Below are 18,216 nucleotides of genomic sequence, written 5' to 3' on the forward strand. Positions count from 1 at the left end.
GATGAGATCAGACGTTTTTATCATATGTGACAGGGTTCAGAATTATGAAATTAAGGGGAGGGACAGGATATTTAAAAGACATAAAAACATTTCTTCTATGATTGGGGGAAGTATATGTGTCAAGTTTTATGGGGGGCATTAATTTGAATGAAATTCTTGGTGAATATGGTTGGGAAGGAATAAGAGAGAAAGTATATTTCGATTTGAGATTACGATGTTGAAAATTTTTGGGTGACTTCGGATGCCATCTTCCGCAATCGTAATTACTTTGTCGTAATTTCAAGGAGAATTGAATGGGTAATTCTGTTCAATAACTTTATAAAGAATTGTAGAAATCAACCGAGCATTAAAAATCCATATTTACCGGATATTGAATAATTACGAAAATTCTTATTGTTCACAAATTTCCGTGAAATACCATACCTCAGAGGTTCCGGCTGTTCCTGACGAGGATATGATCTCTCGTAATGAGCGAACTCCTCTAAACCTTCCTCAGACACCTCCTCAATCGATCTATCCAGGAAATTCTTCTCAGTCAGTTCTCTACGCTCACGTCTATGATCACCAACATAAACTCTACCCGCTGAACTGTCGTCAATAAGTGGCGCCGGTGCTTCCTCCACAGGATCATAATCTGCAATCAGAGGTGATCAGTATCAATACGGGTTCTTCATGGTGAATACGAGAATCAATCATGATACTGCAGGCTTGAGGTACATGGTTTCATTCATTTCTAAATCGTATTTGCATTGCTTCCGCGTGCTATGATCAATGGTATCCGTTGTTCGGTTGTACGGGTCATTGGAAATATCAATAAACATTAACAATTAATTTTTGCAATGAATTATTCAACATTTCGAGGTCAGCAATATTTTTTTCATAGAGTAAATGTGATGGAGTTTTTTTTCTCTACCAAATTTTTCGCTGAAGTTTATTGCAAAATTAAAATTAAACATCGATAATGATTTATAACATGTATTGTTTATCAGATTAAACAATGGCAATATACCGCGTCACAAAGAACTAATTCTCCTCGTATAATTTGATATTAAACACCGATAATACTAACATTTTAAATCCTTCCTCTTTTTTATTGTTAGTTATAAATCAGTAGCTGTCAAAGTAAAGGATAAAATGAAAATCCACCACACAGATTGAATGAAAATGTACAGCCCGTTGCGGTAGGTCGAGATAAGTTGTCCGAGTGGTACCCTTGATGCAATCGAAATGATTGCTTTATTACCTCTAGTGTAATGACCACAATTACGCCTCCCTGTGTGTATAAGTGTATTCTCAAGAGTATTGTTTCATTATTCGCTCCTAAATCTCTACGTGTACTTTATAAATATTTTTTCATTCGAGTATTTGCTTTTTTTTTTTCATTCTTCTGTGAAGGCCTCTCGTGGATCCGATTAGTCCCAGGTCTGATGTTTCAGTCGTTGGAAAAAAAGGGGGGGAGTTGAGTCCTGGTATTTCAATGAATCGTGGGCGGATAGTCTATCCTGGGAGTGGCTTTTATCATTCTAATTTCAATCATTATACATGGTTAAATGGGATTACATGGGGATGATAGGAAAAAATGGGGGAGGTAATGCATTCGTAGAAAGATTTATTCAAAGTGAATGAGAGTTTTTGCATTGTTAATTCTGAGGACGCATTTTTATGATTTTTTTGGCTGAATCTAAGATAGTTCTTTTAAAAAATTTAGCGAAAATTTCAATTGGCTAAATTGTGAATCGAATTTTTAAAATTTCAAGTGAAGAGATGTCAAAATTCAGTCTTTAGATTCATGACATAATTCATGGAAATGAAATACTTTTCCAAAAGTAAGAGTTCTTCCGCTGAAACTCCAGTCTAGTCTAAAGTTAAATTATCAAGACGACATGGCGATTGGTATATCACCAGGTGTGGGTGGTATAAATCTGGGATGGTTGTACATGATTTCCTGGTGTAACTACGAGGTAGTATCGCGTGCTCAACAACACTCATCAGGTACATAACATTGGGTTATATACCCCAACCCCTCTGATACATGACCAGCGACACGATTCGCAACTATAAATACGCGTGTTAAAGTATATTTATCTGCCCACTGGCCTGACTCCAGTTGCATCAGTCGCGGATCTATGCACTTTCACCCGGTACGTCTACGAATCCTTCTCGGCTTCGTTTTGTCCTCGATTTTACGGAAAAAGTAATTTTTTTTTCGATTTAATCCTTCTTGCATTTTCATTAATGCCGCATTACACACACCCACGCGTCATTACACGAATTATTCCCACGGGGGAATGATAGATAGAGGTGATGATTGCTATCGCAAAAACACTTTCTTTGTCTTGGGCGATTAATTCTGTAATTTGAGACAAAAATGAGGATAATCATCTTCGCCATTAATTTTTTTTTACCACAAATTGCGGTCAATATTTTTTTGTCGGAGAACCTTTTATGGAATCTTGTAGATGACTGTTTTCTTTAAATTGATGACTGATGCAAGCCGAGAAATACGGGATTTGAATCGACTACAAGTTTTATAAATCATACAAAATGATTAATTCATATCTTTCAAATCATTTTCTCATTTCTATTCATTGAATTGCATTTCAAGAGAACCTTTACTTGAATGAACAGATTATTTGGTCCCTTAAAAGATGATTTTCAAATTTTTCCTCAGTGGATTATTACTCAATGTCGACATTATCCACCCGGCTCTTCAAATTTCTGTACCTCTGCTTTTACCCAAATCTTCCCATGAAATAATTCTCCCGCTCCTGCCGGCGAAAACCACTAAGTGGCATTAACACATTAATTTTTACATTGTCAATCCCCCCGGCTGCCGGGGAGAAAGTCTCCACTCCCGTGGGGCAGTCTCAAATAATTAATGCTAAGTCGGTTACTGATACTCAAAGTTGAATAATATTATCTCGTCCATCCATAGAAAATGGCGGTAAATCGCCTTTGCGTGGGAGTCAACGACGATTCCATTAGAAAGCCGGAGAAATTCCCCAGGAACTGCTCCCCCATCATTTAATATCCCCCCAAATTTCGGCAGACAATAATCAACGGGACTTCGCATAATCACAATTATTCATTACTTTAATAACGTCAACCGGATATGCACAACTCACTGGCAATTCGGCGCTCAATACTCCCTTTAATAACCGAAGTAGTCAAAGAACTTCACGGCCAGCCGAGCCTTTTGTTCGCTCAATGTTACCGTATCGTATCTCAGTTGAAACATCTTCGATGCATCCTTTGTTACGTTCAGACGTGTGTATGTGTACACACACTCGATTCACAGTACACAAGGTGGCACAATCGATTGATCATGACCGGCAATCAGGTGCATTTTCCCGTTGAACGAAAAAAGTGCTCATTCCCATGTTCTCTCTTCCTTTTTTTTTCACTCATGTAAATCGAAAACCACTTAAGACGGAATTCAATCCGCACTGACGGCTCATTTCTCATCCAACTCCCCCGAGTAAATGAGAAATGATTCATTTGTCGATTGAGATAAACCACAAATGATAAAATCATGTTCATTCATGGGGGCAAATTAAACTCTTGAATATAAATCGAAGGAGACTTTCGATTTTTCACCGGGGGCAATGCAATAATTAATCGATTGGAGGATCGCCGATTGTCGCTGGGGTACGGTAAAATGGCGTTATTGAAGGGGGGTGGGAGGGAGGGCAACTTGGCATGTGGTTCCCAGCATGAGGGAAACTCCGAATTCCAACTTTACGGAGTATCTGGACAGGTTTCTTGTTAAACTGGTTTTTGGAAAGAATATCTTGCGACCTTTAACAAATGCGTTACGTTGACTGGTACAATTGGGTATTTCAGCGAGTGTATCAAGTGCGTATCTTTATTCACTTTGATGGGACCTATATTGGAATAAATTAAAGGGAAATGGGTCTTGGCAATGGAACGATGAGTCGATTTGTACAGTTGATAGCTTGAGAATTACAGAGTCGAATTTGACTTTTTAAAAAATTAAAATATGTTCGCGATGTGATTGGCTTGAATTTTCTAGCTTGATCGGGCAATATTTACTATTGAGGACGTCCAAACGTTCAGAATTGTTCAATTGAGGAATGCGTTTATTTAGAAATTGTTATTTTTAAATCCACAAAGAGACGCTTCGACCGAGAGGATCTTCTTGCTGAAGTTAATTACGATAGGAATTCCCGCATGTGCGCAGTTGTGCGATGGAGTACTGGGGTGGGGCCCCTGGGACGAGCGTGAAATTCGCCTCTTTTTCCACATCTCAACGGATTCGCAATTTCTTTTTTCTCATTTCAACCGTATGACAACCGATTAATACTTCCTTTATCTCCGTTAATTGTTCAAGCTAGTATTTATGATTGACGGATGAATTAAAATACTCTGTCACAAGTGATTTGACGGCTCCATCGCCGATAAATCACTGGTAGAAATGAGTGAACACAGAGCGATAAAACACTCGATACTTTCGCCGTCAAAATTACAAGGGATTCCGAAATTACCACTTTCTCATCGATACAAATGACCATTATTCTTTCTCTCCATTCGCTAAATACAAATTTACCAATTCATACGCGACGATAATGTTTACCGATTGGTTGAAAATTCTCCGATGGAGAGGATGAGCGCAAATTAAATTTCTCCGGATGAATGGGGCATAGTGGTGGCATTAAATTGTATGGCTGAGCGGATAAATTAATGAAAATTGGGGGGCCCGGATCGTCAGTGATTTTACGAGATTCGTTATCATGGGAAAAATATTTGTCTTGGGAGATAAATAATTTACAGCGAAGTATTGCAATGATCTCAGTAGGAAATAATGCTCAACATCTAACGATTTTAATCTTCTGAAATTCAAAAAATTCCCGTGAGATTGTTTATGTATCAATTAATCAATTTTCAACAAAAAAAATAGTGCCAAATGTCTATTTACTTCAGGGAAATATTTATTTTTTCAATTCTTTATATTCTGAAATCGAGTAACTCCCTGACAATTCTGATTAGGCTTAAATTGCGTCAATTATATTGTTCTAGAACATGGTCATTAATTATAACTTTGAGTCGACTCCTGTAATAATTATGAGCGTTAAATAAATCATCGAGATTTTTACCTCAAGAAAATAAAAAAATTATAAAAACTAAATGATTATTAATAGAGTTCACTCCAGGTCACGTAGAAAATACAAACATCTAGAGTAATATAATTATCGTAATTTAAACCTAACTCGATCGCCCTTGACAGTGATTAGACCGGAGAAATACAATTAAACACAATTTTCAAAAAATAAATACTTCTCTGCAGTAAATGGATATTTGGCAAAAATAATTGTTTTTCCGGCGAGTGGAAGGAGTTGAAAAATTTCAAGTAATTTTAACAATTCCAAGAAAAACCTCCCCCATTGACCACAACATATCCCATCAATGATTTAACGCGAATTCCCGACTATCCACTCCTTGTTAAACTTCACAGTTCACGAGGGGTAATTTATAACGAGCGACCTCCAAGAAGTCCATGACTTTTACAAGAAAGATTAAAATCACCGGTGCCACATCGCCCTCGGCAAGAGCCACGTACCTCGAAAATATAAAAAATGGTGAAATAAGAGAATACAAATGCAATTTAAATCTATGGCACAAGGGGGAGTCAGTGAATACTGTGCGACTCACTTATACCGGAGCATCGTAACCCTAACTCAGATGACTTTACGGAGTTGTATCGCCTCCTGGCCATTGGATGTCATCAAACCCTAGTGTCTCCTCACCTCTGCACTATCGAGACTCGTTTCAAATTTTCCTCATTTCTTTATTTCAACCGGAGGTTTAACGCACTTTAAAATTTATATTCCATTGGGTTTCATCTGGTAATCGTGCAATGGGGCAATTAATCGTAACGGTGTATACCATGGGGCGACGCACAGGAATGTTGAATAGCAGTTGTGGTAATTGTTATTCCGGGATGATAAAGTCACTGAATTATCGGGAGACTCTGTCGATTAAGGAAAAATCTCCGAGTTCGAGCTTTGTGAGTCACTCCCGTGAATTTTTATGAGCTTTAATCAGCTATTATGAGTAAAATATCATTTATAAAATTTCTGAAAACAAATTATCGACACGCATTAATTAGATATCGGTGTCCATAAAACCGGATATTCACGATTGAAATATCCAATAAAATATTGATCCTTTGAAATCTCCAGAGAATAATTTACGGTTATTCTCGATTGATCGAATAAGTTAAATTTCACGTGCCAAAGACATTTTCTCACGGAACTTTAACCCGATGAGGAACCCCAATTAATTACACGGGATTGCAATATTCTAATTTTTCAGGTATCTCACCATTTTTTTTATTTTTTATTTCTCGAACCAATGGAGAACTCGTTGGTTGAGGAACAATCACGGAGGATTTGTTAGTAGCTGAGATGGTAATTTGCGGATATGAATTATAATCATAAAAGAACCAGTTTGAAAAATCCAAAGAAAATTAAATTTACATAATTTCCGAAAACAAACTATCGGTAGGAATTTATTACAAGTCAATGCCCATAAAACTGACAATTCATGATTGAAACATTGAATAAACCGACTATTGATTCCCTGATCCCCATCCAATAATTTACGATTATTATTCATTGATTAAATAAAAAGAACTTGGTGTCCCAAAAACATATTCTCACGAAAATTGAACCAATGCCGGAACCGCAATTTTTAACGACACTTTAATTCCCGTATTCGGTAGATGGAAATATTCCAAATTTTTATTCATCCCTGAGGAATAACTCGCGGCGCAAGAGCACTCTCCCTGGTGATTTTTTGGGATAAATGGTGAACGTAAGACTCGAGTGGCCCCAACGATTACTGAGAAATTTTTCCTCGCTGATCACCAGGTTCATCGTGCCTCAGCAGGTTGAAAACGAGTCCCTCCTCCCCCTTCCCAACTGTATGAGAATTCCCCCAAACACACTGTGGACTGTGTTACTGGCTTGGGGGCATTAATGCACTCGATCCGGGTATGATCGCGTACGATCGCGGATGAAATCCACGCCCACGGTATTCAACGATGCAGGGACGCGAGGTGTCTTCAGTTTGATATCGGTCAAAGACCTCGGGAACAAATAAATAACTGACCATAACAAATGAAAAAAAAATTACGTTTGAACCGTTAAAAAAAAATGGAGAAACGAATAAAGCAAGTGATTGAGATTTATGGGCAAAAATTGAATACTGCTGGGAGGGTTTTATGCAAAGTAAATAAAAAAGAAAACCATTCTGCCCCAGAATCATTGAAAAATCATTTTTTTCAGGTCTCAAGGGAAAAAATTGAAACGAGATGAAAAATGAACGAACGGAACGAATAGGAAGATTTATGAACAATTCACTCCGAAACCGGGCACTCTGAAAAATATATCTTCAAATAAATAAACATATACTTTTTATCTCCTTCCCATGACAAGAGTGAAATATTTCAGGGTTAATTTTCTAAAAATTCAAGGATTTACAAAAACCCATAAACTCCCAAAAACAGCGAAAGAATTTAAATCCTCGAAGACACACGAGGAAATAAAAATCTCGTAATCCCTGTGAATAAAAATAATGACCCATGATGTCGAAAGGATGACGCGGCCTATCAGTGGTCACAGCATTCGAAAATTTTTCGGCCGGTTCCACCTGTGGGCGAACGACGCCGCCAAGCAGTCTGCTCACTCCACATATTCGTACCTCTCAGTCTCTCTCCTTTTTTTTTATTCTCCTCTCGCCCATAACACCAAACGACCACTCGAGGTCCGCCGGAGGCAGTGAATACACGAGACAGTCGGAATCATTCTCGGTTATACAGGTGCCTCCAGTCTTCTCAACATTTGTAATGATAGTTGAATGACAGGGCTTTCATGCTAGTCTTGTTTGACTTGACTTTGAATTCGATTTTCCGGCGATAAAAAAAATAATGAGACAACATGTGGCTTTTTTGAATTCACAGAATTACAAATGATTTGTGAATGGTTTTTTAACCGAATGGTTAAAACCCAATACAATGACCAAACGGTGACGTCATTTCTACTAATTTTTATCCCTTTTGATGCCCTAAATTAATGAAAGACGGAATATTTTCAGAAGTAGTGCAACGATTGTCTTATGAGACTCATCGTGAAATCAATTATGACACAGCCAATAAACAAACGTCAAATTTTCCTATTTATCATTCCGAAGTATTTTTTATTCCTTTGGTTTTAACGAGCCTTGAGGCTGATTATTCCCGATAAAATGTGAGTTTATGGGTTTTCTATTGCTTCCCTTAAGCGATAGATATTTTGCGTTATTTTATGCTTCCGGTCGGTGAAAATTTTTTCTTCCCAATGCACGAAAATTTATGAAGCATAAATTTCAGGATTTTTTCGTTAGCTACATCCTGCAAGATTTACGGAGGAATTCCCTTTGGGGGGAGAGGGGGGGGGGAGAGGGATAGTGAGAAAATAGTGTCATCCTGAGACGCATTAGTCTCTCCGGGATTTGAAGAACAAGTTTCAACAGTGATAACATCTTCGTTCATTCATCTTTATGCCTAGTGGGGTAGAACGGGACATTCTGAGGTTTCTCAAACCTGAAATGTTCTGGGACGAGTTGTCGATTTTTTTTTTGTGCATTTCTTGATATTTATTTTTAGCCGCTGGAGCAATAGGAAAGACTCACCTATGACTCCACAGTTGTGACCACTCTTGTCTGGTAAATTGACGTCGTTGGAGTTGGTTCTGGTGGATGAGAGTCTGTAGATGGCGTGTTGAAGGGTGGAGCCGGGATCGGTAAGATTTTTATCTGTTCTCCAATTCTCCGCTGGTTTTATTATGTAACTTCCGGTTGAGGTCTTCATGTGACCCGTCTGTAACACAAAAAAAATCGAAAAATTATTTCCAGTTGAAGCCGTTCAAAGGGAAGCTCTGATAATGAATCATTTATTTATTATTTTAATAGCTTTGTTAGATTTTTCAATGTTATAATAAATAGTTATATGGGGAGAGAAAAATTTTTTAAAAATTACCCTGCTGGTCGTAATGTGCCAGTCAAAATTAGGTTCGGTAAAAATGACGGAATAGTTACGCACTTTTTTAGTGAACTTTCAGGAAAAAGTTTAAAACGTTTCAGAAAAAGTACGGAACGATGAGGAAAAAAATCCGTAACTGTTCCGTAATTGTTACTGAATGGTAATCTGAATGGTACCAGATTCAGGAATAAAAACGTAGTTTTTAGAAAAATTTTCTCTTCGTGGAGCCAGGTCGTTTTTGAAAGTGAACGAGTTACGAAGGGCTAAGTCAGTCGCTTAAGTGACTGACTCAATTGAATATTAAATGATCCCTCTGAGGATGGTTCAGGTGGGTGGAGGTAATATGAGTGTGGCTCGATTCTACAGCTCGTTTTCTGGGATGAAACCTGAGATACCGTGGATGGGACTACCGCGCCCGTATGCACGCGACTCTAGACATCTCCCGGGTATTTCTGGATCTAAGTAACTGATGGCCGTGGCCACTGGACTTCTCTCTGTATCCGTGACGATTCACGAATGGCAAAGCACACGCGGAATCAACGCAAATATCATCCGCGAGAGAATTTAAAATAACACAGTGAGAGAAAATATTTTGCAAAAAAAAATGCTGTACTCTTTCAAAATATATCTTTTGTCGTGTTGAATTGATTTACTTTTGGATAAAAAGTAATTAGTTAATTTCAAGTAATTTTTTCTGGGAAGGCAATTCATCCGCTTCCACTTCTCACACGTCTCTGTTGAAATTTAGTTATTATCTTTTCCACCCCAATTATTCTTCTTTTGAAGTAAGAAAATGTTTGAACACCCGTCAACCGGATGATTTAAAATCCTCAATTTTCGGGGTCTGATGGGTTCGGTGAGTTCCCGCGCCAATTCATGATGAATGAAGTGTTTGATTATTTCCGGATTTTTTTTTCACCTCACTGAGGTATTTCCAGTTTATTTCGGGTTATTTCTTTCAACTCGAGGCAAGAGATCGATGGCTTGTTAATCTGTCTGGGATCGTCGGGTGACTTTGGATGTTTAATGGGATGCGAAGACGAATGGATTTTTTTCCGGGAGTGTGGGAGAGGCCAGACGTTAAGACAGACTGCCAGATTGGAAAAAAATGCACGACTCGTGTTTGCAAAAAAATAAATATAAAAAAAAAATTGCCAATTTTTTCCGAGTTCATCCGCCACAAGTATTTCCAATTCAACAACTTCAATTTCTCATGCTTCAATGGAATTACCCCTGAACCCATTTTCCAACAATTAGTCCAGTCCCGGTGAGGTGAAAAAATTCATGGAGATGAGTAACTGAGCCACTTTGCCCCGGTAAAACTCGTATTCGTCTGTCATTGGCAGCGATTAGCAGTCCAGCCGACTATTTATAATGGCAACACACCGGGGATTGCCCTGGGGCGAGCTTCCTGGCAGCTTTTTCAATGTAATATACTGTCGAAGGGGTTTACACACGAGGTGTACGACGCCCCCGCTCAATATATTCCGCCCACATGCATTCCTCAAAACGAACGCGAAAAGAATCATCATTAAAAACCGAAGCAAACTCCGCGGCAATTAATTGGTAATTGATTATCGATGATTAAACTCACGAATGAAAAATTCTCGTTTCAATCAATGAAAATAGTTCCCCTCATTTCTCGAGTGACACTAATGAACTAGCCGATGTAACAAACCAGTGAAGGGCATGAGCCTGAAAAACAGGTTAAATTGAAAATTCAATGTGTCTCGATAGATTTTCATAATTTCTTGTTGATCTTTTCGACTGAGTTTAGCGCTAATGAACCTGAACAAACTCGGAAATCCCTGTCAATATTTTTACAACCTCTCCTTTATTATTTTTTCACTACTGGATGGACGTGCACACACCGACGCCAAATGTCACGGTCGAGTGCAGTCTGAATCCCTCGGAAATACACGAGCACCAGGTTGGAAATGGTGGAGAGGGGGCAAAGGGGAGGTTACGCGTGTGGTACAAATCAAAGTTGTGTTTTTGATTCGCCCACTGATAAACCGTATATTTACTTCTCTCTCTGTAGTGGTAATTTTTCTACCCATTGACTGCGTTCCTAACTAACCGCGGTAAACGCGTTTAACGAACCGAGTCATTGAGCAAGACGCCTGCTTCACTGTATCTTGGGATTTCCATCGAGAGCTAGGGGAATATTTTGTGGGAATCAACAATCTGCGGGATTTTGTTCTACTGATTATTTAGTCATATAACTGGATCACTTCGGGATCTACTGAAACAAATTATTTCAAAAATTGTTTCGTGATTTTTAACGAAATTTAAATATATTTCACGTGCAAAGTTTCTCGAGTTTAAAACGTTTCCAAACACTCCAAAGTAAAAAATTAAATTCATACGCTCGGAGTTGCGCAATAAATTTGGAAAATTATCGTGAGAGATTCCCAAAAGCGTTTAAAATCTGAGTAAATCTGTCAGAAAAAAAAAATGAAGTATTTCAGGATTTAAATGAGAATTAAGACAGAAACTTCTCAGTTTTCTCTCGTCGGAACTCTTTCTCATACATTTTGCATCCTGGCATTCTCGCGCGTACTCCACCGCGGGCAAGAAACGGCGGACAGGAGGAGATGAAGAGCCAGGTGAAAAAAGGAAGGGAAAGGGTAAGGGGGGAAAAAAACCTCAAGAAAAAGTGCCCACAGAGGTCTTTGCTCGTAGGGACCGACGAGTGAAGGTGCCAGCTGGGCTGGTTACGTGAATCCTTGGGTATTAACAATTACGACACCACCTTATTGCTATTTCAATCCAACATGCTGATGGTTAGCATCTCAGAAAGTGTCGCGACCTCATCAGAAAAAAAGGATAAAATGATGGAAAAAAAATAAACATAAACATGAAATCAAATGGGAGACTGGAATAGGTTGACTGTGTTAATTCCACGGATGAATACACAGATAGAGATCTCAGGATTATGGAAAAAAAAAACATATTCGCATGTTTTTAATGTGCACATAAAGGGGGTACCCGAGGTTATAATCTCGTCATTCATCGAGTGATTATTTATCCCCCGGGTATATTCCATGGGTGTTGGTACAATCTCACTCTCTCATTTTACCCAGCACTTCTTACGCGTATTATCGCCCGAAGGTGAATTACAACATTTCCTTTATAATTCTAATCTTCTTTGTGACACCAATGGCCAGATGAGACTTTCATCGTGACACCTGCGGGGGCCTATCTGCGTTGTCACGGGGCAAATTCATCTTATGAATGTTGATGTACATTTTCATGGGCATTAAATAAACCATTTACAAGCGATAAATTCAGGATGCGATGGTGGGACCGGCGATAAAATTGATTTTTGAATAATTCTTTAGAGAAACGAGTTGAGGGGAAATTAGTAATCAGTATTGGTTTTAAAAGGCCTCGAGGGAGGGTAAAAAGTCACTGAAAGACTGACAAAATTTAGGGCCAGAAATTCTATTGAAAATCAGTGGAAAAATTCGAATGATGAGTTAAACAATTTTGTTATTTTATTAAAATCGAGTGAAGAGAATCGAGGGTTATTTGAAGGGGTAAATAATGGAGAATAACGATAAAGATGGAGGGCGAGGTACCGCCATGTTTAAAACCCCTGCGTCAAGTGGAGGGACTAATCGAGCAAGATGGCGATGACCTGTAGGTCACGTTATCTTTTTGAATATTTATTTTCTATTGACCATCAAACCTCGTTAGATAAATTTGAATTGGTCCGTATTCCAATGATTTTTTTCATTTCCACACTTCGCGATGTTGAAAAATACCAATTAAGACTAAATTGTTATATTCACTGAAATGTGCTATTGTTTTCGAATAATTCAGTCACAGTTGATGCATTTGACTGTATTTTAGCGAGTATTTATATAATAACCCGATCTAATTCCATCAGGTCAATATTCTTCAATTTTCAACCCGTCGAGAAAAAAAAAAATCTAAAAAAGCAAGAGTTTGTTATTCCATGCCAGCGTGGCTCCTAAGCCAACGATAAAGAAAAACAGAAACTACGGAATGAAAGATAACAAATTGTATGTGTACCACCTTGCGCCGAGGCATATCGAAACAAATTTCAAAAGAAAAACTGTGAAAACAACTGGGAGTGGGATGATCACCCGGTTGATTACGTGATAGAATGTGCCCCGTGTAAATACAAAAAGCGTCTGTGAGTTAATATTAAAGATTTTTCCCTCGATTTGTCGAATAAACATTACCCAGCTGGATATCGCAGGCCTTAACACCGCCTCGGTTTAATTTTATCGTTCAATTATCACACCCTAAGACTTTACTAAGACGATTGGATAATACTGCGGTGCAGGAGAGTTCATGCCACCACTGTCTAGACGTGTGTTATGATTTACTTAGAGTCATTAACACGTGCTGGACGATTTATTCACTTAAGCAATTTCTTTCTGATTCAGAGGCATTAATTTTGCGATTCGGACGAATTCATTCGATAAAATAAAAATTGCTCTGATTTGGGAGAATAATTAAGATGATTGGGCACCTCAACTAATGAACATTTTGTTGTGGTAAATAGAATGTAATTTACAATGAAAATTCATCCCATAATAACCACAATATGGATTGAAACAATTTCATATCCATCAATCAATTCGCGAATCCAAATAATGAATTAATCAGTGACATCAATGCCCCCAAGAATGATTAATATCACTCCTCACAACCGCTAGAATGTAACAAAGTTATCACTCGTAACTCCTTCCGCATGTGAATACTCAAGTTTATGCTGGTGGCTTATGCAAGCTCTCGATTCCGCGGGTGTCTTCGTAAAACGTGATTTAACGTCCCGCATACAGTGAAAACACAAAATAACAGTTTACTCGCGTGCCTCGTGTATTCCAAAGGATATTTCACCCCTATGTAAAAACAACCAAAACCCGAGAAAAGAAATATTCCGGCAAAATGAAAGAAAAATATTTTCTTTTATTCTCTCGCCTTCTCCCGTCTTCCACGTACATGTAGTATGCATTGAACATTTTCTTGGGACAATTGTAGACTAACATCAGAGTGCACTTGAGATAGAGGGCGTCGTATATGGTGTGTGCGTATACGGACGATTTGCATTCTGGCTGCTCTTCCTTTATTCCCCCCTACCCCTCACCCTCACCCCCTTTCATACAATTTTTATCTTTTTTCTTCACTTCTCCCTTTCACTCGTTCAAACGTTAGGCACAAAGACCGACTTCAGGGTTACCAAGAACTCACTTGGCACCCGTGTTTTTCCTATCTCCCACATTTGAAAATTTTCAGTCGTGATTTTAGACCCTTCAATGACCCCCAGTTTCAATGATCATAAAGTGAAATTTATCGAGTTTGCAGTTGAAAGAGAAATGAAAGTTTATGGATGATTCAACAGCAGTTTTTAGGCTGTAGCATTGAATTTGTTTCAGAGAGAAATAAAGGTACAAAAGAAATTCCATATTCCAGTGGAATTGGCAATGCATTTTGTTTAATCACTTTGCGGGTATAGATTTATTGTTTGATATTTTGGAGTTGATAAACAAAGCCCTGCAACCCCACAGGGAGAGAATGATTCTTTAAAAATTGCGTGCGGTAATGTGCCAGTCAAAAGTAGGTTCGGTAAAAATGACGGAGTTGTGCACTTTTTCAGTGAACTTTCGGGAATAAGTGCAAAACGTTCCAGAAAAAATAGGGAACGTTCAGTGAAAAAATGCGTAACTGGTCCGTAGTTTCGATTGAATAGTGTTTTGACAGATTACGGAACAGGAACGTAATTTTTAAAGAGTTTTTCTTTCAGGACACCAAAGTACCTGCTCTTGTGGAAATGGATTTATACTTTATGGCTCTTTGCTGGTTTTCATTGGGCATGAAATGACACTAAGTTTGCCATCATCGGACTTACATAGCTCAATAACAACATGGTAATATATCCGAAAATTTAGGGTGCAATAAGGTCATAAGAAATGTCTGACGAGTAGATGAGCATTTTATTGGAGCAAAAATTCACCGCGCAAATTTTTTTCTTCCATCCCCCCTGAATTATTTAACAATAATAGTTTATGGCTGAGTTACTGAAGTAATTTCCTCTCAATATACGAGATAAAATACATGAATCGAACGGATACACCGCCAGATGCCCCCGGTGGGCATTAGCGCCGAGTCCCACAGAGAAGATGCACGTGGCGTCGAGGTATTATCTCTAAGATCCCATTCTAACGATTTCTATTTGCCATACTTGAGTCTATAAATCCCATTCAAATGCAGGCGTAAGTGAAATTGAGTGGTACCTTCGGGCGTGTATTTTTACAAATGATAACTTTACCATATTTTCAATTTTTTTTTAAACCATCATTTTGATGCTGGAAATTGTGCGCCTGAATTTACAACCACGATTTTTATCCTCGATGTTTTATGATCGACCACGTTAACCATATTGTAGACAATACAATGGGTTACCTGGGTGGCCCTCGAGGCATGCAAAATGATCTATACCGTATCATGGAAAAATATATCCCAATGGAACTTTATTTTTTGAAAGATAAAAAAATTTAATGACAAAATCAAACCATTTTAGCACAAAAATTCAATGCAACTCATTCTCTCCAACGATTTCCCATGTAAATTCCTTCCAAACTTCCATACGGGGTGAAATAATCAGTGAAAATAACGGTATCGTAATTTTTTACAGACCATTCAGGTAAATATTACGAAACACTAAAAATTCCAGGATTTTGCATAAAAATTACACGAGAACACAAGTTTTTTTCGAACTAGAAAAACGATTCATTGTTAGGTCTTTGCGTATGTTTTGATTTTTATTCGAAATTCATTGTTCTGATAATTTTTCAGTTTCAAGATCGAGTGTAAAATAAACGCGGAAGCCTTGGTGATTGAACAGGGAAATACCTCCATGGACACTGAATTGAGAAGTGCGCCAAAGCCAGTTGTTACAAGTCTCCGGCAATTTGCCCGCCAGCTACGAGATATCTCGATTAAGATCTCTCTGACATGCGAGTCACGATACGTCATAATCAAATGCATGGAAATTTGCAGTGTAGTATGGGTTTACTGTATTTATTCACCCTAAATTTACATGGCCCATGGGGCCCATAAGTTTTTTCGTTGGGGTCACGTCACTTTATGAATGATTCATTGAAAAAAAAAGGAGAATTCACCAATTTTTGGTTTCCCCTCTTCTTTTGCGGTATGACAAAATACACTTTACCGTGAGAAATCGTATTTTTGTCATTTAAAACTCATATCTAGTCACACACTCCTTTTTGCAGCATTACAACAAGATTTACGATTCATAAACCATTATGTTCTATATTTGCAATGATTTTTTGCTTCACTTCCTGGTAGATAAAAAAATTTAATGGAATTCTGATAAGACTGTCATCGTTAAATGTTTGTTCATCGGATCGTTAATTGAATTATAGTCCGTCTATCCAATTAGGAGTTGGGGAAAGATTGGTGGATAATACTGGAGTGGAATAATTCAAGAAAAAATTACTCCATGAATGATTCATCCCCGAGAAAAATTGAAAACGGTACTTCTTTCAAGTTACTAGAGATGATTCTTGAATGATATTTCGCTGGTAAATGCAGGCAAATTTTATTTCATGAATGATTTATTTAGTCTCCTTTTTCTTCTTTTAGGGCACGGCAAATCAGTTGCGAAGTGGTAAACTGAGATAAGTGGATTTATCTCTGAGTCGTGTTTTTGAGCGATACCTGCAAATCTACCAGACATAGGGAAATTTTTGCAATTATATTTATTGCATCACTCGATTACCTGTATGACAAAAATAGTAATAAATATTCTGCTATCTTCCTTACATTCAGAGATCTTCATTGGAAAATAATTGATAATTGAGGTTGATTTTCCTCGATTTACCACTCCGCTACTGTATTCAGGCACACGATAGAACTTCTTATCGATGGAAGAACCTGCTCAATGTATGATGCATTTTTATGTGTGAATCTCTTTGTATTTTATTCGCTGATAGCTGAAAATTGTTTAGTTTGGTGAGAATAATTGTCCTCATCCAAACTGTTGGAAAGTCTAGAAAGGAATTAAATAAACAAACATAACACCAAGTCACTTCACTATAGAATTGAATATATTTTTTCACTTTATATATGTTTGCAAAAGTGTTACTTGTAGCAGGCGTGCAGTTTGTTCTTTGAATTTTACGTTGAATTACGATCCGGATATCTAATTTGTTGGAGAATGACTCTTGAATGATACAAAAACGCAATCAAATTTTCCTTCATGAATAATTGACTAATGAAAAAATGAAGAATTACTTTCCTTTCAGGTTTTTTTCGCCACTGTTAGTAAAAAATGAATTTCTCACACAAATACCAGTGCTCTCCTCTTCTGGGGCATGAAAAAATATACTCCTCCGAGGGAAATAACATTATCGTCATTTTAATACCGTTTTCAAAGACAATAGTTTCTTATCAATGTAAAAATATTCCCCATCCACTAAAACTAGTTTTTTTTCCTATAGATAGAAGCGAATTTATGGCAGTCCTGACATTATTTTAGTACATGAATGTCAATTTGAGTACGAATGACGTTTTGTTCCCTGAATGCCGAGTTGAATTACCGTCCAACGGATATCTAAATCAATTTGAGGATGACTCTTGGGTGTGGATGTAGAGCCTTGAGAACTTGTGAGAATAAATACGAAATTAGGTTTCTGCTAAATTGACGTTAGAGACTCGGGCGTAGAGTAAACTATCATGAATGTTCAAGATGTTTGGACTGCCACTGTACAGTATTATCGAGGTCGGTCATGCTCGTTCGACAATGAACCATTTGCTTATGCATGATTATTCGTATACTCCACAGCCACTTGGAAATTATCCAACGAAATTTTGACAAGAATTCTTTGTTCGATAGATTTTTTTTAATGATGGAACTGAGGCGCCTTGTAGTTATAAAAGTCAAATTGAAGGACATCGCAGTCACTTTTAGAACTGAAAATATTTCCCTAACATTCCCTCTATTAAATAAAAACATTGAAAACAATTTTATTTAATGTACTGACTCTCATCACTCAACTGGAGATAAAATATCATAAATTCAACATGATGTTCGCCTATAATATTATATATGAACTATGAGATAATTAGGCTCGTTAATAATAACTCACATACCCTTATCTACATATTATAGATCA

General features: G+C 37.7%; 1 protein-coding gene and 1 long non-coding RNA gene across 6 annotated transcripts in view; one reads left to right on the top strand and one right to left on the bottom strand.

The window, feature by feature from the left end:
• The window catches only part of LOC135165703 (A disintegrin and metalloproteinase with thrombospondin motifs 1-like), a 160,497-nt gene that overhangs the window by 19,139 nt on the left and 123,142 nt on the right, over nucleotides 1–18,216 (bottom strand). For all 4 annotated transcript variants that reach the window (XM_064127277.1, XM_064127268.1, XM_064127260.1 and 1 more), the window contains 2 exons: nucleotides 8,692–8,878; nucleotides 424–634 (listed from right to left, as the gene is read on the bottom strand). In XM_064127277.1, the coding sequence (XP_063983347.1) occupies nucleotides 424–634; nucleotides 8,692–8,878 (398 nt within the window). The remainder of the gene's footprint in view (nucleotides 1–423; nucleotides 635–8,691; nucleotides 8,879–18,216) is intronic.
• Nucleotides 12,545–17,173, top strand: LOC135165745 (uncharacterized). 2 transcript variants are annotated; one of them, XR_010299565.1, is made up of 4 exons: nucleotides 12,545–13,205; nucleotides 14,823–14,946; nucleotides 15,875–16,575; nucleotides 16,685–17,173. It is a non-coding gene; the product is annotated as an uncharacterized LOC135165745 (long non-coding RNA). The 2 variants fall into 2 exon arrangements; XR_010299564.1 differs by having other exon boundaries at nucleotides 15,875–17,173.

The sequence above is a fragment of the Diachasmimorpha longicaudata genome, chromosome 1 (genome assembly GCF_034640455.1).
Source record: "Diachasmimorpha longicaudata isolate KC_UGA_2023 chromosome 1, iyDiaLong2, whole genome shotgun sequence".
NCBI classification, from domain to species: Eukaryota; Metazoa; Arthropoda; class Insecta; order Hymenoptera; family Braconidae; genus Diachasmimorpha; species Diachasmimorpha longicaudata.